Source organism: Stegodyphus dumicola, chromosome 4 (assembly GCF_044657685.1).
Source record: "Stegodyphus dumicola isolate Sdum_Otavi_A_Nest chromosome 4, ASM4465768v1".
NCBI classification, from domain to species: Eukaryota; Metazoa; Arthropoda; class Arachnida; order Araneae; family Eresidae; genus Stegodyphus; species Stegodyphus dumicola.
In genome coordinates this window covers 186,975,257-186,998,519 of record NC_140771.1, presented here as the reverse complement: position 1 = coordinate 186,998,519, position 23,263 = coordinate 186,975,257, and the positions used below count along the sequence as shown (strand labels likewise).

At 32.0% G+C, this 23,263-nt stretch overlaps 2 protein-coding genes across 4 annotated transcripts in view; one reads left to right on the top strand and one right to left on the bottom strand.

Annotated features, from left to right (window-relative positions):
* Positions 1 to 13,574, bottom strand: part of Der-2 (Derlin 2) — a 54,517-nt gene extending 40,943 nt beyond the window's left edge. Inside the window, exon 1 of one of the 2 annotated variants that reach the window (XM_085815881.1) lies at positions 13,263 to 13,574. In XM_085815881.1, the coding sequence (XP_085672007.1) occupies positions 13,263 to 13,352 (90 nt within the window). In that variant the 5' untranslated portion in view covers positions 13,353 to 13,574. The remainder of the gene's footprint in view (positions 1 to 13,262) is intronic. The other variant, XM_085815880.1, reaches the window with a different exon arrangement.
* Positions 13,575 to 14,009: 435 nt separating this feature from the next.
* The window catches only part of Rsph3 (Radial spoke head protein 3), a 63,326-nt gene continuing 54,072 nt past the window's right edge, over positions 14,010 to 23,263 (top strand). Inside the window, exon 1 of one of the 2 annotated variants that reach the window (XM_035367707.2) lies at positions 14,010 to 14,167. Coding sequence is in view for 1 of the 2 variants with exons in the window: in XM_085815878.1 (XP_085672004.1) it covers positions 14,160 to 14,167 (8 nt within the window). In the remaining variant the exon portion in view is untranslated. The remainder of the gene's footprint in view (positions 14,168 to 23,263) is intronic. The other variant, XM_085815878.1, reaches the window with a different exon arrangement.

Here is a 23,263-nt window from a genome sequence, read left to right as displayed (position 1 = left end):
AAATCCTCATTCACTCGCATAACTTCTTTCAAAAATTGGACAATAGCAACTATGACATCCTCAGAAAAATAGGAAAATACGATTACACAGTATCTCAGCCCTTTAAACGGCCAAGAACAATACATCACAACAGCAAATGGTGAAAACTCAACAAGCGACCGGTAGCCTAGCGGGATAAACCCCTGCCACTGTGCATCCTAAGATCAACGGTTCGACCCTCAGCGGAACCTAAAAACGCAAAGGACTTGTATATATTTTAGAAAATTTTTGCATATAATCAGGAAAAACTACCATCAGGAAAATAAATGTACATAAAATTGTGAAATATTCTGTATATAGAAATACAGAAAAGAAAAACAAGAAGTAGAAAATTATTATTATTCAAATATGTAAACAGAAATTATTTTTAATGTTTTAAAAAATATTGTAGGGCAGAAATTAGGTGAAAATTCATGAACTTGTATATATTTTGAAAATTTTTACATATAATCAGGAAAAACTACTATCAGGAAAATAAATGTACATAAAATCGTGAAATATTCTGTATATAGAAATACAGAAAAGAAAAACAAGATGTAGAAAAATATTATTCAAATATGTAAATAGAAATTATTTTTAATGTTCTAAAAAATATTGTAGGGCAGAAATTAGGTGAAAATTCATGAACTATACGCTAGAAAAATATCTAAACAGAAAAGATTACTATCGAAAAGTATATACACAAAAATAGTACCACAGCTGCTTAGTACAGCCATAGAGAACTCCTTCAGTCCTGATTATTCAGGTATCTTACTTCAGATGATTTTGTCCCATACGGAAACAAAAATGGATTGGTAAAGGCCCTCACGAGTCGTACACCTCTTATAAACGCGATGGTCTATGGTCTATATGGCTCAACCCTTACATAGCAATGCATACATGGCTATTTATCCACTTATTGGGCGAAACTCTAAACTTAATCTGCACACTAAAAAGGTATTATATACTTCTCTCATCCGACCGATCCTAACATATGCCGCCCCTGCTTGGGCTATCGGAAATAAGAATGAAAGAAAAAAGATCAGGATTTTGCAAAACAAAATATTACGATCAATTACAAACGCGCCCTGGTTTGTCAGGAATAAAGATATTCAAAAAGATCTTAAAATCCCTGATCTTATGGATCACATTCTCACTATATCCCACAATTTCTTTGAAAAAATTAGGAATAGTGAATACCAGGCTATTCAGAACATCATTGATTATGACCCTACCATTGAATACACGGTCAAACGACCGCGTACTATACATCACAATCCAAGATGGTGATTTTTAATATGTAAATAGTGTATATATTTTTTCCATTTATCCAAGAATTCATTCATTCAAGTTTACTTTTTGTTATTCAAGAACTCATTTAATTGTACATGTCATGTGACCACTCTGGTCAAATTAGAATTTTGTAAAAAGAACTTCTATGATTTGCTGATCCACATAACGTGGTTCTCCACTTGCTGCTAACAATTCTGAGTGCTCCTCCCTCATTCAGGGAGTGGATGCTGATATAGTAGGACTGCTTTTTCTGACCTGACCATTATGCCGCCTGACTACACGAGATCTGAGATCATTGCCGTTTTAAATAGCTTCTAATGCCAATTGCTTATCTCCTTTTCATCTACAATTGCAGGATTAAATCCTGTAAATTTTCGCCTCTGTGCGGGTGTTCATACACCACTATTTCTTCTACTAACCGGCTGTATAGCATGACGCAAACTGAATGGATTAAGGCTCTTAGTAGCCAAGGCCATTTTTGTGAAAGGAATAGAATAGAATAGGCTCAACCCTTCTAGTTCCTGGTTTCCCGGCACTTGAGTGAGCGGTTTCCAGCCCCTTCAGAAGGATGCATGCAGTCTGGTGATTAAAGTACCTTGGTTCCGGTTTGTGAGATGATGGTTCCAGAATAAAGTTCTTTGGTTCCAGAGGCTACCATGTGAGTGACTGCCGTGGGCGGCATCCATGTTCTTCAATAAAGGCGGAATTAAAAATACGTGAGCGGCGACTCCTTGTGCAAACAGGGTTAGGCCTGTTTAACTTAAGTGCTTTCAAGAAGTTCTTAAGCACTTCATTTAAATTTTTCAGGTGTTTTTCTTGACCATTGATTATGTATGGACTTATTGAATGGGTAGCCAGCTTTATTTTTAGGCCGCATAATTACTGTTTAGGACATTTTTTTTTTTTGTATAGAATGCCAGTGTTTTGGAGACCAGGTAAAAATATTGTTTGATGAATGATGATTATATTATATATTCCCTAAGACTCTAATATTGTTGACATTTATTTTCTGTGTTTTTATTCTTTATTATATTGTTAATAAATTGGTTAAGTTCAAAATCTTTTATTGTCTTCAATGTCTGCACAACATATCTCAGGGAGCTTTTATTGCTACTACTGCTAAATGTTTAATTTCTTTAAACTTTAAACCTTGCTTTAGCATCAAAGACCTTTTACGACTGCGCATAAGAGTGTGCGCAAGTGCAGAATATGTTTTCGCGTGCACGTTTTATGTATAATGGACGTATAAGCTAAAATTATCTAATCATCTATTTCAGTTAATGTTGATGATTGCGTTGTTCCTTAATTTTCGAATTGGATCCGGCTTACTATTTTTTGCAGACTGTAAGAGCAATTTTATAAAAGTAAGCTTAAACTTTCGATTATATCAAATAGAATTTCTGATATATATTTGTTAATATGTAAAGGATCTAAAGCGAAAGTATGTTTTGAAATCCGAAATCTGTTTATCAATTTCACGGGCGCGTAATGAATTGGAAGTTGATTTTTATCTTCAGCGCAGATGTTTTTATTTGGCTTATAATTCCTTACCAAATGTAGTATTTCATCTCGATATACTCGGTCTTTGATATGATTTAAAACAAGTTCCTCGTCATTATAATTCGCTTCCGATAACGAAGAAAAGTGACAGAGGTTATTGAAAACGAAAAAATTTCGATTGACAAATTAGTCGGTGTTCTTGACACAGCAATTATAGGACTTGAACAGCGGAATTTTGTAACTGAACAAGAAATTATGTCTGTTTAATAGAATTAAAGAGAACGTATTATCACATTAAACGAAGCAAAACTTAAACAACTTACATTGAAAGAAATGTTTAATAAAGTAAACAAATAAATATTAAGCTTTTTCTTTTTGCAAATTTTGATACCCTTTAGATCATAATTGTTCTTTATTTCATAAATTACGGTTTCATATTTTTAATTTTAGAATTTCTGCATGCCATCTTACGAGATTTAAACTGATGATCTATAATCCTGAAAAATCGATAATTCGGAATCGCCGAAGTCCCGACGAGTCCGGATTAACGACTTTTGACTGTACAAATGTTTTCATCATGCATAATAATAAATCCATAAATCTCCAATGTTTCAATATGTAGCATTTACAATAAAAGTACAGTTTCTAATGTATTTATAATCCAAAAAGTATTTTATTAATAACATAAAAATAATAGACAAATTTAATGAGGGTTAATCTTTGGATTATGGTAACTTAGCAATTTTTTTGGTGACCAACCTTGCTACAGCAACCTGCTAGTTTTTGTTTGGATGCCATTTTGGGCTAATCTTTGGAATATGGTAACAGGTAGTTTGACGACATTTTGGTGAGGCGATAAAGGTTACTAGCTAGGACTTTAGCTGTGTACATGGATAAAGTCAAGAGTGTGTGCAATGCCATATTTGTGCAATTCTGGGATTTTTTTTAAGTGAAAATAGGTTGACGTGTACATGGATACCGTGTATGTGGAATTCTTAAAAACGCGGCAAGCAGTTTGCTGTTCTGCACTTTCTCCTAATTTTGCACTTAATCTTCGTCAGCATTAAGCACTTTTGTTCCATAAAAGTTCTAGCATAAGCATAATTCGGCTAGCAGATTATTGGAAAAAAATGTTGAGTGAAAGAAAAAAAAAAAAAAAAAAAGCCTTTACGTCATGAAAACAAAATGGGGCTAATCTTTGGAATATGGTAACAGGAAGTTTGGCGACATTTTGGTAGGCGATAAAGGTTACTACCTAGGACTTTGGGAATAATGTGAGAAGTACTCAGTTCCGATTACGCATTATTTTGTGCGAGGGAAATGAGAGATCATGAGATATGTCATGTGACATTTATGGACGAATAACAGTTCTTTAATTGGAAAAGGGGGTAAATTTGTAAAAATATCTGCCGTACTTTATAGCATTAGCTTCATTCTATGTTCTATGAAACAGTGTTGCTTAATATTTGAATCCCATGGTCCTATGTAAAGTAAATCCGAAATTTTTTTGTGTTTATGTGTAATCCAAAAGAATTGCTCGAATGGTGTATGAGTGTAGGATTAATTGCGGATAAGTATGAATGTCCAATATGTGCGAATGAAATGAGATTGTGTGAAAGGAAGGATATTACAGATAAGTTTGAAAGGCGGTGCAAAAAATCTGGTGAAAATGGACATTTTGTGAAACAGAGTGTAAGGACGGGTACGTGGTTTGCTGAAAGTCGTTTGAGTATGGGTGAAATTTTATTAATTTCTTATTAGTGGGTGAATAGACTTCCAGTTGACTACTGGATTATTGAATTTATAAAAAAAGTTTAACTGCTATGCAATCAAGATTGTGAAAAAGATTAGGTAAGTTAGTATTTTTAATCATTTGAGGATATTATTTTTATGCATGTAAGGAATAAATAAATTAATATGGTATTATTGGAAAAGTGTTATTTGCAATGAATTAGTTTAAAGTAATTAGGATTGTAAGCTAATTTTTATTAATTTAATGTATGTGCTTATTTATATTTTAAGTAGTGTTTTTTAATTTAATTATATTTTAATTTAATGATCGTGATTTTGTGAGTTATGTCTGTAGTATTTTGGAATATGTTTGAGTAGAAGTAAATGTGCATGGAAAGAATTTAAGTATTTGACACTAAGTATTTGGAACCATTTTTAATGTTTGCATTATAAATTTGCAAGAGATGTTTATAATAGATAATTTAGAGGGAAAAGTTTTTGGATATTTTATTTATTTTATACGTGCAAATGTTCATCCTTGGAAAGGGTATATACTTTTTCGTGATCAGGTAATTTCATATATGTGCTTTTTATCGAGTTTAAAGATTCACAAAATTTTCTTGCATTTTCGTGCAAATTTTTCTAATTTATGAGAAAAAAGCAGTGTACATGGATATAGTGAAGATTGTGCGCAATGCCATTTTTGTGCAATTCTGGAATGTTTTTTTAAGTAAAAATAAGTCGACGTGTATATGATTACTGTGTATGTGCGATTCTGAAAAACGCGGCAAGGAGTTTGCAATTCTGCATTTTTACCCAATTTTGCAGTTAATATTTGTGATGATTAAGCAGTTTTGTTCCATAAAATTTCTAGCATAAGTGTAATTCGACTAGCAGATTGTTGGAAAAAGTGTTCAGTAAATAAAAAGAAAAGAAACATGTCTACTTTGTGAAGACAAAATGGCACCGAAAGAAAAAAGTAGAAGGTTACTGTGGCAGAGTTTGTCTCCAAATTTTCGCCAAGTTACCATAATCCAAAGATCAACCGGTAAGTAATTAGGAGAAAAGTCATGCATATACAAACGGATTTTAAAACATTATTCAAACATAAATTTAAGAAATAAAATTCTATTACATAACAGTGACAATATACAGTCAGCACGAAATACGACAAATTTGGCGAACTTTTGGCGACGAACAATTTGTAAACAAATCCGAACTGCAAGAACATCGTAAAATACTGTCAACTATGAAATTTCCACAATTATATATTCAATGAATATATAGACCTTTTAAAAATGACTCAAATGAAATTTATTCATAAAAATGAATATATTAAAACAAAACAGCAATAATTAAATCGGCCTCTATTTCCACCATCCATGACTTCACAGTGAGAGCCATTGCATATTAAAAGTTATCAGTGATCCTTCAGAAGCAGAACTTTCATCTGATTTGTTGACTGTATGAGGAACACGTCTCCAGATGGAACATTTTCAGGAAAGTTTTAAAATGTTGTTGCTCATAGCCAAGACATGTTGCGCCTAGCAAGACAAAACATTTCTCGGAAGCCTCCTGCTTAAAGCAGTGCTATTAGAATCGTTTCTCGGAATTGTCCCGCGTAGCCACGCGTGTCCCTAAAAGTGATAGTCTTTTTATGCACCTTGATCTGCTTAGCACCACAAACATTTTGGCCAGATGGCTCAGGTGCGATCTCTTCTTTGGGAACACACAGAAGGTCGATTTCAGAGATTACAGCACGACAATAATTCAATGTCTTATGTGCTGTTACGTGACATTCACTTGCCCAAGCTTGATTACTTGAAGTAAAGAAGCAGACTGGGTGGCTAAATTTGTATCAATAAGCAAGTCTCCAGAGCAGAGATGCTTTATATTTCTGGGCTCACCAATACAAGAATGAATGTATTTATTTATCACAAAAAGAGAGATCTTTTGCAGCTTGCCAGAAGGACTAGAGATAACAAGGAAACGGGGACTATTATTAGGATTATTTGCATTTGCATCTGTACTTACTTTTTTAGCAGTAGATTTTTCAGAACTAGCGCTTTGAGCAACTTCGAAGTCTTTAATTAGAAAAATGTGAGAGTTGGCCATATTGAAGAAAGAAAAGATTCGGGTCCGACGGCCCCGCCCACTACGGAGCCCAACAAGGGAACACAGTTTCCTGTGTTATGGTTAGCCAGAGCTATACGCAAACTGAAGCCCCACAGTTGGCTTTCCTGAAAGCTGCTACTCCCGAGAGCCACTGACACAAGAACTAATGTCCAGCCGATTCAGACCCGTGAGGATGACTAAAGTGCCTCCCATTTAGTTGAAGTAGAGGCCAAAGCAGTGTGTTGGAGACAGTACCCCCAACTACCAGGACCCTCCTTTCCAGCGACACGGGTCTCCATGCACGGTAAAACACATCTGCCACTCAAAAACAAGAAACAAGAGCTGTTCCAGTTTCTCGTGACGAGCTCCAACCTCCGAAGAGGAAAACCACAAGGGAGATAAAATGGAGAATAAGTTTCATCTCAGAGGAGAGAAGACGAAAAAGAGGATATATCACTGGGGGCCCAGGATCGTGACACCAGTCTCACCAAGAAGATGATCCCCTAAAGGGCTAGGGTACATCAAGATTACCACACCCGTACTAACAAAAGTGAGCCCCTAAGGGCAATAGCTAGCAAGAATACTAGAGCCAGAATATAATTTTTAAACCCTAGAGCTGGTTAAGAATTCTAACAGCGAGATGCAATTGTCAGAAACTCTTCTCAACTAAAGATTCAAAACCCTCAGCCAAAATGCATAAAAACTATGAATGTTGCAGAAAACTAGCTGTTTCAAAAGAGAATATGGTATACAGTAAATGAAAAAGAGACGATGGTTGCAGATATATCTGCAGAATGCTTCAAGAAATCATTAAGGCATTAAAATTTAAGGCACAACACCATTTAAAAGATAAATTTAAGGCAAGATACTTATTTACATAAAATTTAGTTTTTGAACGTTATGCTATTTGATTTTTATGACTGAAATAAAAAATGGAAATTCAGGTAATATTTTAACAAATTAAATGTAGGATGATAAAATTGTGTTAAGCAATGGCACAGAGATAAAATCATGGAAAACTATTTCTATGTATACCATTCTAAAATATAATATAGATAATACAACTTTCTCATTTATATATTTTTTCTGAATGCCCCACAGAAAGGAATATTAATAATTCTTTACAATATTTTCTCTTTAAATGCACAATGCAGGTTTCAAAGACATTGTGGTAATACTGGTTGATAAAACGTTCTTTCGAAAGAAATGCTATTCAAATACATAAAATTAAATTTAAAAAAAAGCCAAAATATTTATATGAATATACATGTTTAAAGTACACAAAGAGAATAAATAAAAAAAAAACTTTTAAAACTGCTTGAAGAACTATAATTCAATCTTCCAACTCAAATAATTAAAATGAAATTCCACAAAGAAAAACTGTCAGAAAATAACAACTGTAATTGAAAAAATCTAACATAAATAAAAAATATATGCAAGAAAGATAAAAGAAATTAAACTTTTCTTCCACAAGCACAGTATGAATGAGAAACTGAAATAGGTTGCCATTAACTGAGAAGTTCACCAAACTCATTTACCAAATTTGTCATTCATGGCATAGTGTAAAAAAAGTGCACAAAAGTTAGTTTTTTATTTTCAAATTATATTTCACACCAAATTTTAGAAAATTTTGTTCTTTAGGCATAATTTGAATTGTAAAATCAAAATATGACAAAAATACATATTTCAGAAAAATAAGGTTTTGTGTCAAAATACGTACGTAAGAGTAATGCTATAATATAAATTTAATACATATCCTAATTCATGCTTTTGAGACATGAAAAACCCAAACTGAATTTTGTCAATAGGCCAAATGTAATAGAAGATACAGAATTTTACCTTTTTTTTTCGGGGGAGGGGGGGGGCACTGACGGTACATATATAATGTCATTTTACAAATGAAATTTTCAAAGAAGTGTGTCATATCATTTCTGTTTGTAACTGGAATGATGTCTTAAAAATAAAATGATACTTTTTGCTAAGAAAAATTTAAAAAAAATTTTCATTCTAAAATATTAATTTTTATTAATGAATAAAGCAATATTTCACTAAAACGAACACTTTTGGGCCACTGTAATTGCTCCTAACGTAGAGATAAAATTAGTGATACCGAAGATGTGAAAAAAAAATTAGCTAAAGAATTTATAAAAAAGTTTGTTAATATTAAATAGCAAAAACGTTTTGAAGCAAAGATTAAAATATAAATTAAAATATATATATAAATATAAATAAATTTAAATTCTTAACAAATACGTATAAAAGTAAAAAAGTAAATTTAAATTTTAAAAAAAGGCAAAAAGCCAAAATAATTAAAAATAATTTAAAAATATGCAAACGTGTAAAAGATTTAATTCTTGAACTAATCTACAATATCATTTAAATTCAGAAGTATAAGCAAATAAAGTGCAAAATCTATCCATGAAAATAAATCTACTAATTTAATAAATTAAAATTAAATTAAACTATTTTTATAAAATGCATATGTGAATGATCGTAGAGTAGGCAGGAGACAGACTTATCAAGGGGAAGTTGCCTCCAAACCTAACTCTCCAATCATTCAATTCGTGTTTCGTCATTCATGCAGGCAAGGGTAAAAGTCAAAACCAAAAGTAATTCCAATAGAGTGGTACCCTTAGAAATTAACATTTAAGAATTAAAGGGTTGATCTTTACATTATGGTCACTTGGCGTTTTTTTGGCGAAAATTTGGCGACCAACTCTCCTACAGCAACCCTCTATTTTTTTTTCCCGCCGCCATTTTGTCTTCACGAAGTAAAGACATGTTTCTTTTCTTTTTATCAACTGAACACTTCTTCCAACAATCTACTAGCCGAATTACACTTATGCTAGAAATTTTATCTAACAAAACTGCTTAATCATGACAAATATTCACTGCAAAATTGGGAAAAAGTGCACAATACCATACTCCTTATGCGTTTTTCAAAATAACACATACACATAAACCATGTACATGCCGACTTATTTTTACTTAAAAAAAATCCCAGAATTACACAAAAATGGCATTGCGCACACTCTTCACTATATCCATGTACACTGCTTTTTTCTCATAAATTAGAAAAATTTCACGAAAATACATGACAATTTTCTCAATCTTTAAACCCGGTAAAAAGAACATATCAAATTACCTGATCGCGAAAAAGTTTATACCCTTTCCAAATATGAACATTTCCACATATAAAATAAATAAAATATCCAAAAACTTTTACCTCTAAATCATCTATTACATTACACACGTCACCAACGAATTCATACCGCAAGCATTACAAATACTTAGTATCAAATATTTAAATTATTTCCATGCACGTTTACTTCAACTTAAACGTATACCAAATTCCTACAAACATAACATTCACAAAATAACTATCATTTAATTAAAATATCACTAAACCATGTACATGTCGACTTATTTTTATTTAAAAAAACATCCCAGAGTTGCACAAAAATGGCATTGCGCACACTCTTCACTATATCCATGTACACTGCTTTTTTCTCATTAGAAAAATTTCACGAAAATACATGACAATTTTCTCAATCTTTAAACCCGGTAAAAAGAACATATATGAAATTACCTGATCGTGAAAAAGTATTTCCAAATATGAACATTTCCACATATAAAATAAATAAAATATCCAAAAACTTTTACCTCTAAATCATCTATTATATTATAAACGTCACCAACGAATTCATACCGCAACCATTACAATTACTTAGTGTCAGATATTTAAATTATTTCCACGCACATTTACTTCAACTAAAACGTATACCAAATTCCTACAAACATAAAATTCACAAAATAACTATCCTTTAATTAAAATATAATTAAATTCAAAAACACTACTTAAAATATAAATGAGCACATACATTAAATTAATAAAAATTACCTTACAATCCTAATTACTTTAAACTAAATCATTGCTAATAACAATTTTCCCAATAATACCAAATTCCTTTACTTCCACCTTACATTTAGAACAATGCATAAAAATAATATCCTCAAATAATTAAAAATACTAACTTACCTAATCTTCTTCAGAATCTTGATTACGTGTCCAATAAACTTTTCTTATTTCCTCCGCTAAATAAAAAGCAAGCGTATGTACGCCTGTTTCAGGATCTTTAAAATCATACTTATAGTTCACAGCAAGGTACCAGGTAAAATAAATAACTTAATAAAACATCTTTACTTCTATCTCGCACAGCCTTAAAGAAACACTTATTACTACCCCTTTCAATCCCACTTTAGTTAGGACCATGGGACCAATTTCGAATTCACTTTAGTTAGGACCATGGGATCCAAAAATTAACGAACACTGTTTCACACAACACAGAATAAAGCCAAATACAAAATTTCCAGACTTTTTCCCGATTTCCCCCCTTTTCCGATTAAAGAACCGTAATTCGTCCATTAATATCACATGACATATCCCATGATCTCTCATTTCCGTCACACAATATCATGCGTAATCTGAACTGAGTACTGCTCACATTATTACCAAAGTCCCAGGTATCCTACCTTTATTGCCTCCAAAATGTCGCCAAACTACCAGTTACCATATTCTAAAGTTCAGCCTTATTTTAAATTATTTTGGCTTTTTTCCTTTTTTTAAAATTTAAATTTACTTTTATACATATTTGTTAAGAATTTAAATTTGTTTAAATTTAAATGAGTTTAATTAAAAGTTATTGTTCTAAATTTGTTTAAATTTAAATTTCATTCCTTGCAGCAATGACACAAAGAATATTTAATTAAATATGTATTTAAATTTAATTTTTTTAATTAAATTCATATATTCTTATATATATATATATATATAAGAATATATGAATTTATATATATATATATATAATGTAATTTGGAATCCATATTCACCATCTATTTCACATGTACATCACTTCTTTGATTTTAAAATAAACATGCATTAAATTAAAAGTTATTGTAAAAATTATCCAAACTATGATACAATTTTAATGCGAATTCAACATTAATTTCTTATGTCAAGTCCAATCTTAAAGAAATAAAATATCAATTAAGAAATCCTATATTTTTCTATATACAATTAAAATTCTCACGAACAAAATATTGGAACTACTCTGATATGCGCCCTCAAGTCGCCAAATTTCTCGCTAAATATTTTTGGCGAGAAACTTCACGCTGCCATATTACTATCTAAATTTTTTGTTTACATTTTGAACTTTTAGCCTAAAATGTCTCCCAAAACGCGGTTTTCGCACATGCAAAAACTACATTTTGAACACACAATTTAGCTAAAAATCCGAAACAAAAACAAAAAATTTAGATATAAAAAACTTAAAGTTTCTAACCAAAAATATTTAACAAGAATCCACGTACACAGCGATATGTTTTAACTTAAAAAAAAATCTACGAATTGCACAATGTAGGCAACGAACGAATCTACAAACTACGCAGACCTCGCTTTAATAAATTAACATAACAACAATAAATTTCAAAGAATACCATGTACACAGCATCCTGTTTAAACTTTAAAAAAATTCTACGAATTGCACAATTTAGGCAAGGAAGGAATCTACGATCTACGCACTCCTCGCTTTAATAAAATAACATAACAACAATAAATTTCAAATAATACCATGTACACAGTGTTCTGTTTCAACTTTAAAAAACATCTACAAATTGTACAGTCTAGACACTAAACAACAAAATAAACTAAAATAAATTTCAAACAATTAAAAAAACAACAATAACGACAGAAATTCATACTAAAGAACCAATGAACATAACATTCTACAAAATAAGAACAAGGATAAAATAAAATGCACTTACCACGAATTAATGCGTTTTCCAATAACAGAAATATAAATTTCATACCGCCACATAATCTCGTAATCTCACTATCCTATTTACATGACAGCCAGACACACTATTCAGAAAATTTATACTATGGTTCCCAAATAAATAAAATCACAAATCCCTACTTCTATCATGCACTGCCATTAAAAATAATCTCCCAGACCGTCTTTCCACACTTCTAAATACCCACTACCCCTCAACAGGATAGCCACAATCATATTTCCTTTTGCAGAACTTCAACAACTACCATTTTATCTTTCCCTCCCATCTTCTCAAACACTGAGGCGAACCAACGAGGTCCAGCGAAAGATTTTTCAACGTCAACAGGGTTGTCATAGAACACGCAATCGCGCCCAAAACCAGCGCAGAACACATATCGCCACATTTGGTGAAATTAGGGCGTATATTAGAGTTGTACCAAAACATTATACCCTAAAAGTAGAACGGGATAAATTTTATGCAAGATGTATTTTCATTTAAATTTGTAATTTTTAAATAAAATTAAAGCTTAAATTTCATCATATTAAAAAAAAGTCTCAGGTATGGGCAAAAGTGTAATTTTATTCCATACCGATATTATTTATAGGCATAAATATTAAACACAAAAAAATAAACAGAAAGCTTATCTATATATTATTTCAGACCACCGTAAATGCAAATAAATAACTAATGGGTCGTATAATAACTAACAGGAACTCTTCAAAAAAAATCTTTAACATTTTTTTAGGTATAAAAAATCGAAGCAATTAACTTACCACAGCGGTTGTCGTAAGCACACAAGCAGTAGTGTATGCTTTTGTAATTATAGGCATTTCTAAATATTCTTGTTGAAGAGCCTGGGCCATACCTGTGAGAGTTTTTCTTCCCCAAACCAAGAAAAATAATATATTTTATTGTATATTTACATAAGTCTCTAAAAACTGCTAGGCAAGTCAATGCTTCAGTATTTTATGTAACATCTAAAATTTCACAAGTACAGACACTCACTACAAGAGCAGACTTTTATCAATTCCGAAACAAAACATAACCCTTAAGTGGCGTCAGCGTTAGACATATAGACAGATGTCTTGTTTTGCACTTACTAAGTCTTTCTGCCCCGATGGGCGAAAACCAAGGTGCCAAGAAGAACCTTCCTGTTACGTGCGATGAAAGGAGTCAATTTCGTAATACTCCTAGTACAGCTACTAGACATAGTAGTCCCAGGTAGAAATAACTTCCATGGTCCTAACTATGTTGAACTGCGGTGCTTAACCACCAGGGTGCCTGGGCGCCATAGCCCTACCCCTAGATACACTTCCAATAAGTTTTGTCATTTAATCAAAATTTCAGTGTGGTATATTAAACAAAATATTTACAACCTATTTAAAAATATGCAAGTAATTTACAAATTGATTAAATATCTGATATTTTTAGAATTAACTTAATTTTTGTTCTGTTAAATTATCGAAAATGATTTTAGCCATTACTTTTATGCAAGCGATTTTTTAATGACGTAACTTCGCAAACACAAAATGGCAACCTTAATGCCTATGTTTTTTTTCAAACGTTCAGATTTGTTTTTATTTATTTTCGAATTATGATGTGACAGGTATTAAATAAATTGTAGCGTCTTGAATGGAAGATTTTTCATTGAAATAATTTTAAAGTTGTTAATGTTACTGTAAGTATAGTATTTATTTACTTTTAAACACTTTATGTATTTGTGTGGATGAACATATTGTCTACATTTTCAAGTTATTCTTTTTTATCGATTTAGTCAATTTAGTTTCATTTTTCTCATGAATTGTTTTGGTAAAAGTTTACAATTGGGTGCCCCTTATGTTTTTGCGATTCTTTTTTGACGCCAAGATCGGTGCCAGGAAGACACAATTTCAAGGTGGCCTCTATACAAAACCCAAATAAGAAGTCAAAAAATTGCAAAAACTGTGTGCCCATGTACACATCGATCTGTTTTCACTTAAAAAAACATCCCAGAATTGCACAAACTAAGTATTGCGCACTGCCTTAAATTTGTCCATGTACACATCAATCTATTATCATTTTTAAAAAAATCAAGAAGCTAAAACAAAGTTAACTATCATGGTAACCAAAAATGAGGTTTCATCTCCAATATTAAAAAAAAAAGAAATTGTCGCTAATCGAAGGGGCACCCAATTCTACACTAGAGCCATTGTTTTTAATGTAATAATCAGTGTGGTTGATCTTTACAATCAGTGTTTGTATGCTATAGTAAATAATTACTGTTAAATATAAAGTTTTCTTTGAAACATTAACAAAATTTCAATAAAATATTTTTTTATTGATTAAACATTTATAATAATAAGTATGAAATTCTATATACATATTCCAAGGTGTATTTAGTTTAATTAAAGCTATTAATAAAATAAAATGCTGCAAAATTTAAGGTAAAATAATTATCTTTAAATGCCACATTTCAGCCTATTAAATTTTCTTTTTTTGATTATAATTAGATTAATGTGAGAATCATAGTTAAGAATAAATAGTTTTATCGTAGTTGAGGTTGTGATACAATACACATTAATTATTCAAACTATGATTATTAGCATTGGAATAAAAATGTAACATTGTAGGATGCAATTTGTGTATTTTATAATCCTAATATTCTTGGCTGCAATAAATGTAAGTGGTTCATGGCAGCTCAAGCTTTAATAATTGATTGAACTGAATACTTTTTTTATGTTTAAACACTAACAGCAGAACTTGTCATGGCAAAAATTACAGTACTTTCTGATTCTGCGCAGATTCACAAAAAGTTTCTGAGAATTAGTGAAAGATGTTTATTTGGCTGTCTTTATGGCTCATGGGTATTATACTTTTCATAAATAAGAATAAAAAGAAGCATTGTATAAGAAACCAGAAATTTGCAGGGGGAGAGGAAGAAAACAAAATTTTAATTGGCAGTCTTTACATTTTTACAGCCAATCATTGTTCATCAAAATGACAGTTATATATAAGGCTTTTAAATCGTGTGCATTTATACCTGAGTGTAGTGTGTTTAAGGGCAGATAGTATAAAGAAAATCCTTGCAAAACTAACCAAGGATTAATAAGAGGTAGAATCAACAATTGTTCCATGTACAAAAAGGTAAAAATACCAAAGAAAAAATAATATTTTTGTAATGAAAGTTAAAATATGAAAGTGATGTCTTCAAAACAAATGATAGCAGTTTTTGATTTTTGTTTGGACTAGAGCAGTCCTATATAAAATCAGGCTTCTCCCTACCCCCACCCCCCCAAAAAAAGAAGCAACTTTTGGTTGGCATTAAAATTACTAACTTTTCACACTGCTGTGTTAGTCCTACTTCCATTTATATGACATGGGCAAAATATAAGAAGTCAACAATTTCCATTTGATTTGGAAATTTTTTTAAGAAAATATGTGTTTGCTTTGTGGCCTTTAGTATCAGAGTTGATAAGACTTCTGAATACTAGTAATTCAATGTAAGCTTGAATCAGAGCAGCTGGACTGGTTACATGCAGGTTCTCTTGGTATTTTCCTCTTATGAGGACCTGATTCAAAAATGCACTTACGTATGTAATATGTAAATGTGCATAAACACACATACATACATACATATATACATACATATGTTTCTGAATCCGGACCTGATAATAGAAATGTACCATTTCTCGATGTATAACATGAATACAAGACAGTTTCTTTTAGAAAGAGGTCCACAAAGGCATTTCCTTAGGCTGATAATCATTATGTGCTTTGCCTCATTCAGTTAACTAGCCAGTCAATAGCTTGCTTTGTGCTAAGAATATCATAATTAGATTGTAAAATAATGAAAACTATAATAGTACTTCTTTGTTAAAGCATAGCCAAAGTCTTTAGTAACATTTAAAATTTTTTACATTTACAGATTGGGTGATTAGGTTTGCCAATTTTGGCAACTGAGTGTGGTGATTTACTTAACATGAAGAGGCTAATTAATTTAATTATATAAATCATGATGAATTATGATCTATACTGATAGGAAGCATCAAGAATACAAATCTTATGAACCCCAGAGGGTTAATTTCTGATCTGATTTGCACTAATAAATTGTAAGAAAACTAAAAATGCACTAAAAATATGTAACAACTAGCCACTAAAAATTCATAGAGATTCATGGCTTAGAATTTTGATATTCAATGTGTTTTGATTTCAGCTAATTCTCAATTTCTATTTTTGAAGTATAGCATGTATTTTTAATGAAATTATAATTGATTTGTGTGGTAGAAATAGTTATGAGAATGATTAGAAAAATGATAAAAGTTTGTATTATTCAAGATATGACAATCCAAAATATATGAATAACTGAAATAATATATTTTTATTTTCTGAAAATAAGTATTTCATGTAAATGTATATAATTAGATTTTAAATATTATAGAATATGTGTTATACATGAGTACCTGATAGAAACTGTTTATATATTTTATAAAATTCGTGGTATTTTTCTATTATAGAGGCCAGATTCAGAAATATATGTATGTAGATATGTATATACATACATGTATTGTAAGGTATTTCTCCCGCCTTCCTAGCGTGCCTTCGTGGTGTAGTGGTCAATACACTGAGCCGGTATTTCAGAGGTCCGTGGTTCGATTCTCAGCGAAGGTGTTGCTAATTTTTCATCTTTCCTGTTTCTAAAAAATTACCTAATGTCTTTACGGTGGCGCCCGAACTAAAAGAGTTGTGGATGGTCACTCTCCATGCTCAGGATTTGGCGATTGGGTCCCCTAAAAATCCCAGTCGCCCTTTAAAAAAGGGAGTATGTAAGGTATTTCTCCTGTCTTCCTAGCGTGCCTTCGTGGTGTAGTGGTCAGCACACTGAGCCAGTATTTCATAGGTCCGTGCTTCGATTCCCGGCAAAGGCGTTGCTAATTTTTCATCTTTCCTGTTTCTAAAAAATTACCTAATGTTTCTACAGTATGTGTGAATATATACGTACACATGCATTTCTGAATCCAGTCCTAAAAACAGAAAAGTACTGAATTCATTAATATTTACATCTATCTAAATATATATATAATAAACAAAAGTTGAGAAATTTCAAATTAAGATGATATATGTTACTTATTATCAATCTCTCTATATACATTTAGGAAGCAACAAAAGAAAAAGACATAATGATAAAAACTATCAAAGTCTCACAAAATGCTATGAAATTAATGTAAATATAAGAAAAATTTGAATTTAATCTAAAAATATTTGTATGCCATCTAATATAAAAAAAGCTCATATCATAATGCTTAAACTAGGCAATTAATTTTAGAAGTAAATGTAAAAATTAGAGATAATTTTCAGTATTTTTTCATAATGTGTAAAGTTTTACTTTTCAATTTACAGATTATTTACCTTTTCTTCCTTTCAGTTAGTATTTGGTGTTAATATTAATAGCCGTTCATGTTAGAATATGAGTAGGCCATTGATAGTAAGTATCTGATACAGCACAAAGTCCGAAATCCGGATGACCATTATCCAGAATGATCTAAAATCTGGATCTCAAAACCACCAACAATGTTTTTTCTCGTAGGTTTTACGCATACGCATTTAATTTCCCCCTCCGTGCATAATAAAATGTGGAGAGTCGTGATTCTTAATTTCACTTTGCCACTAAATGAAATATCTTGCTATTGGAAAAACAATAATTTTAGCATAAATTTGTACGATCAGTAATTTGGCTCTGTTGCTGCGTATCTGCTTGGCACACATCTCAAACCAAAACATTCCACATAGATACATTGTTGATCTGACACAAACTTGGCAAATCATTATTTATTATACTTTCCCTTCATCACCACATGTTTATCAAAACATGATCAAGTTGAGTAATGACTCATGTAGCTATGCCTAAACAATTTTTGGTACTTTTCTGTTTCGCCTGCGCAAATCTCGCCACACAGAACTTTATTGGCGACAACACACAGTGTTGGTGCCTAATCATCTGCTATACGAAAACTTCCTCTACCGTAGTTGCCTAGCACCGAATCTTGAAACGCATATGCGCCAATATCATTTGTTTTTTGTAATTTTTTTTTTATTAGCTTGTTCGATGAAAATTTTGTTGCTTGGATTTTTGAATGGTTGCTAATTGAGCGGTTAATTTTCGAATAAAATAAAAGATGGATTTAAAAGAAAATTAGTTTCGTTATTTCGTAGCTACAGTCCATAACACACAGTATACATATAAAAAGTGTTAATAAATGTTAGTTCTAAGAAATTTTTATTTTGAAGGCATCGGCAATTTAATATCGTTTAAAATTTTGTAAAAAGGCAATAAATTTGTAAAAAGACATTAATTTAAGAATTTACTATGCTTTCATCCTGCAACATCCCGATTCGCTGTTACATATCACGTGACCTCAAGTGATCTCATCTCACGTAAACTACGCTACAAAAATCTAATTCTATCAGTAATTATCCACATTAATTTCAAGTTAAATCTTAATTCGGAATACAAGTTTAAATGCAAGAATTATTTCAATTCTTACGAATAGCTTACTCAGAAATTACATAACACCGCAGTGCTTTACTTCGCTAGTGCATTCGCATTAGAATTGATGAATTTAACACTTGACTTTGCCTTTTCTATATTTTTGCCTTCGGGTGAGCGGTATGATTGTATCCTAATTGACCTAATTAGCGCGAATGGCCTTAGGGCATAAAACTGAACTATCAGTTAAAAATTCTATATAATTGGTATGCCAGTATTGAAAGGAACAATCAATCTGATAAGAAATGGCTGCGACTTGTTTTGAAAATGAGGCGTTAAGGATTACCAGCGGGGATATTCTGTTTGGCATCGGTTGCACCATTTTTGGCGACTTTATCGCTTGCGCCAGTAAAATGGAAAAGTACCTAATTTTTTTATGTTAGTAATTGAATAATAAAGGAGTATGGTAACCTTTTATTTTGACATTATGCTTGGCGATGATTGATGCAAAAGCAAAGTTTAAAGTTGTAAAAGAGCATTTAGCAAAAGTAGCAATAGAAGCTCCCTAAGGTTATGTACTGTGCAGACATTGAAGACAAAAATTTTAAACTTAACCAATTTATTAACATCATATATAAAAATAAAAACACAATGAATAAATTTAATCAATATCATAAACTTAAAGTATATAACATAATCATTATAAAAAAATTACACTTAGTTGATAATCCATTAACCCTAAAAGTTTTCCTTTAAAGAATGTTACACTATTAAAGAATATTTTACCTGATCTCCAAATACTGGCATTCAATACGCAAAAAAACATATCACTAAACAGAAACTACATGGTTTTAATGAAATTTGCTTCACTATCAATAAATCCATGCTTCGTGGTCAAGAAGGCACCTGAAAAATTAAATTAAATCCTTGAGAGCTCTCAAACCAGCAAAACGCCACTCACTGTAGCTACACACGAGAAATCACAGCTTAGAAAAACATCGCCGCTAACATGTGTTAAATGCCGCCTTCATGAAAACAGGATACCGCCCATGGCAGTCGCTCACATTGCTGCTGCTTTTCAGGATCCAGAAAAAGTCATCTTGCGGACTGGAACCATGGCACTAGTCGCTGGCTGGCATGCATCGCAACATCGTCTTCCAATGAGGGCTGGAACGGCACACCAAGGAGCAAAGAAACAGGAACCAGAAGGAATAATCCTATGTCTATGTCTATGTCTATGTCGTAACACAATTAAGAGGCAATCGGCCTAGTGCGGTCTTTACCAATACAGTCAAAAGTCGTTAATTTGGACACCCATAATCCGGAATGATCTATAATCCGGACCTCAAAGCTAAAAACTTTCTGCGCATGCGCCGCGTTGACACATGTACATAGGCGTTTACGCGTACGCGTAAGACCTATACAACTGCACGTGTGCGCAAGCACAGAATACGTTTTTGCGTGCGCGTTTTATGTATAACGGACAGTATAAGCTAAAATTATCTAATTATCTATTTTAGTTAATGTTGATGATTGCGTTGTTCCTTAATCTTCGAATTGGATCCGGCTTATTATTTTTTGCAGACTGTAAGAGCAATTTTATAAAAGTAAACTTGAACTTTCGATTATGTCAAATAGAATTTCCGATGCTGGAGCTCCCAAAGGATCTACGAAACGAAAGTATGTTTCGATGTCCATCAAACAAAAAGTGGAATTGCTGCAAAAAATGGATAAAGACATGAAGAAGGTGATGGAGAGGTTAGTGAAAACGAAAAAATTTCGATTGACAAGTTAGTTGGTATTTTCGGCGCAGCAATTGCGGGACTTGGAACAGCGGAACTTTGTAACTGAACAAGAAATTATGTCTGTTTATAGAATTTAAAGAGAAAGTATTATCACATAAAACGAAGCAACTTAAACAACTTACATTGAAAGAAATGTTTAATAAAGTAAACAAATAAATATTAAGCTTTTTTTTTTTTTTTTTTTTTTTTTGTAAATTCTGATACCCTTTAGATCATAATTGTTCCTTATTTCATAAATTACGATTTCATATTTTTAATTTTAGAATTTCTGAAAGCCATCTTACGAGTTTTAAACTGATGATCTATAATCCGGAAAAATCGATAATCCGGAATCGCTGAAGGTCCCGACGAGTCCGGATTAACGACTTTTGACTGTATATTATAAGTAGGGTGTCTTTAATGATGAGTTGAATCCAGTAAGATGGAACGTACTTATTGCACCTAGTGCAGTCTCTAGAAGAGAAGTAAACGTGGCCCCCTGATGTGAGGCCCACGACTTGAGGATTTCTGCTGCTTGGCTATGCATGTCTTGAGAGAAGGTGCGAATTAATCTTGATCTGCAAAGTTCAAAATAATCTCGATAGCTTGAAATGCTAGACAAAGTTTCTGCATATTTGATTTAGCTGATTTAATTCTCTGAGCTATTGTGGTTATTGATTTCATGAGATAAAGGGTTTTCTGATCTTTGAAAATGTTAATGATTTCTGCTAAATTTTCCTGCGGATTTTTCTGCTTAACTTTGTCACTGTAAAAGTTTTTAGGCATTTCTTGATTAGTTTGGCCTGAAGCTTGAATGAATTCAGGGAAGTCATCTTTAGTGGGAATTTCTTGTGGTTTTTCCATCTTCTCTAAATGACTGAATCTTTTCCTGTATACCTCACAACCACGATAAGAAGAAACGTGATTTTCGTGACAGTAAATGCAAGTTGATTTTTCATCTGGTTTTAATTTACAGGTATTAGGTCTGTGATTTTGTCCGCACTTACAGCACCTGACCTTTTTAAAGCAGTTATTTTGGGAGTGCCCGAAATCCTGGCCATTGAAACATTGAATTGGGCGTTTTCTGGGCTGATATTTTTCTATTGTGATATTGAATCCGAACATATTCTTTAATTGATGAATTTTCTCTCCTGCAGAATTTCTTTTTAGTTCAAGGAAAAATGTAGGTAAACGGATAATTTGGTTTTCTGCTTTCTTTGTGAATTGCTTTACTTTAATTATAGGGAAGCTTCTGCGTTCTAAGTCTGTGTGAATTGCTTGCTCTGTGTAGGATCTTGGGATATTCTTAAGTATAACTTTAATTGAAGAGGCTGAAGAAATTTGGTACGTATGAAAACTAATCTGTGCTTTCTGGAATTTATCAACTGTCAATCGGCTTCAGTGGTAGTGTAAAGGAAAATCTGTCTGGCTTTGATTGTAACTTCAAATTCGTTTTTACATATTTCTCTGAGCATTTTGTCTATTTCAGGCCAATCAACATCGTTTTCGAAGGAATAAGCCAGAGCGACGCGAGATACTTATACCTGAAGTAGACATGACGTCATCTCATGGCAACCAATCAGCTATCGGCACGACTCGGCTTTCCAGATGACTTAACATCAAGTTTCGTTTTTGCATCTTAATTAGACTGGAACAGTCCGTTCTTAATACAAACAGTGGCAGTGAAAAACGAAGTAACTACTATATCCCTTTAAAATAAGAACTAAGCCTTATGTAAAAGTTAGAATTATTTCAAGGAGGAGAGATGACGCAGAAAAAAGGGTTACAATAGGTCATATTTTCCAACAATGATTACAGATTTATGTTAAATGCGCTAAAAATGTTGACGAGGAAAAATTTACCAAAAATTTCTTTCCATATGCTAAAAATAAATTTTGTTGATAATACTCATAGACCCAAAGATTACATTTAGGGCTATTTGAATTAAGAATAACTGATTTGTTATTCACATAAACCCAGTGCCAGGCGCCAGAACCAGCACCAAGTCGCAGAATTTAGGACCCACAGTAAGATCTTTTAAAGAATAATTTTTTAAAGACAGTAAGAATTTAGGACCACAGGCGGTAAGATATCCAGCGTCCTCAATAAGTATATGTGGGAATTTATTTGTTCAGAACTCTTATAAGCCTTAAGTATGTGCAAGAAATAGACATAAGTATAATAAATAACTAAACTAATACAATTCATTGTCTCAATGTGCAATAGAAGCAAGATAAAATTTAACGGAACAACTTGTTGTTAGTTGCCAAGCTCGTGATGCGTAACCAAATATGTATAGTGAAGGATAGCTAAATCTGAGGATGATAGCTGCTAATTTTAAAGGTTTTCAGATATTGCAAAACAAAGGTGAAATTTTCCAATTAACGTATTTTGTAAAGAAATGTGGAGAAGCAATAATAAAGATGATATAAAAGAAGTTTTTCATTGTAATGACAATGCATCTCAATCATCAGTCAATTAATGAATGGCAAAATCTGTAGTATGGTTCTAGATCCAGAAAATACCT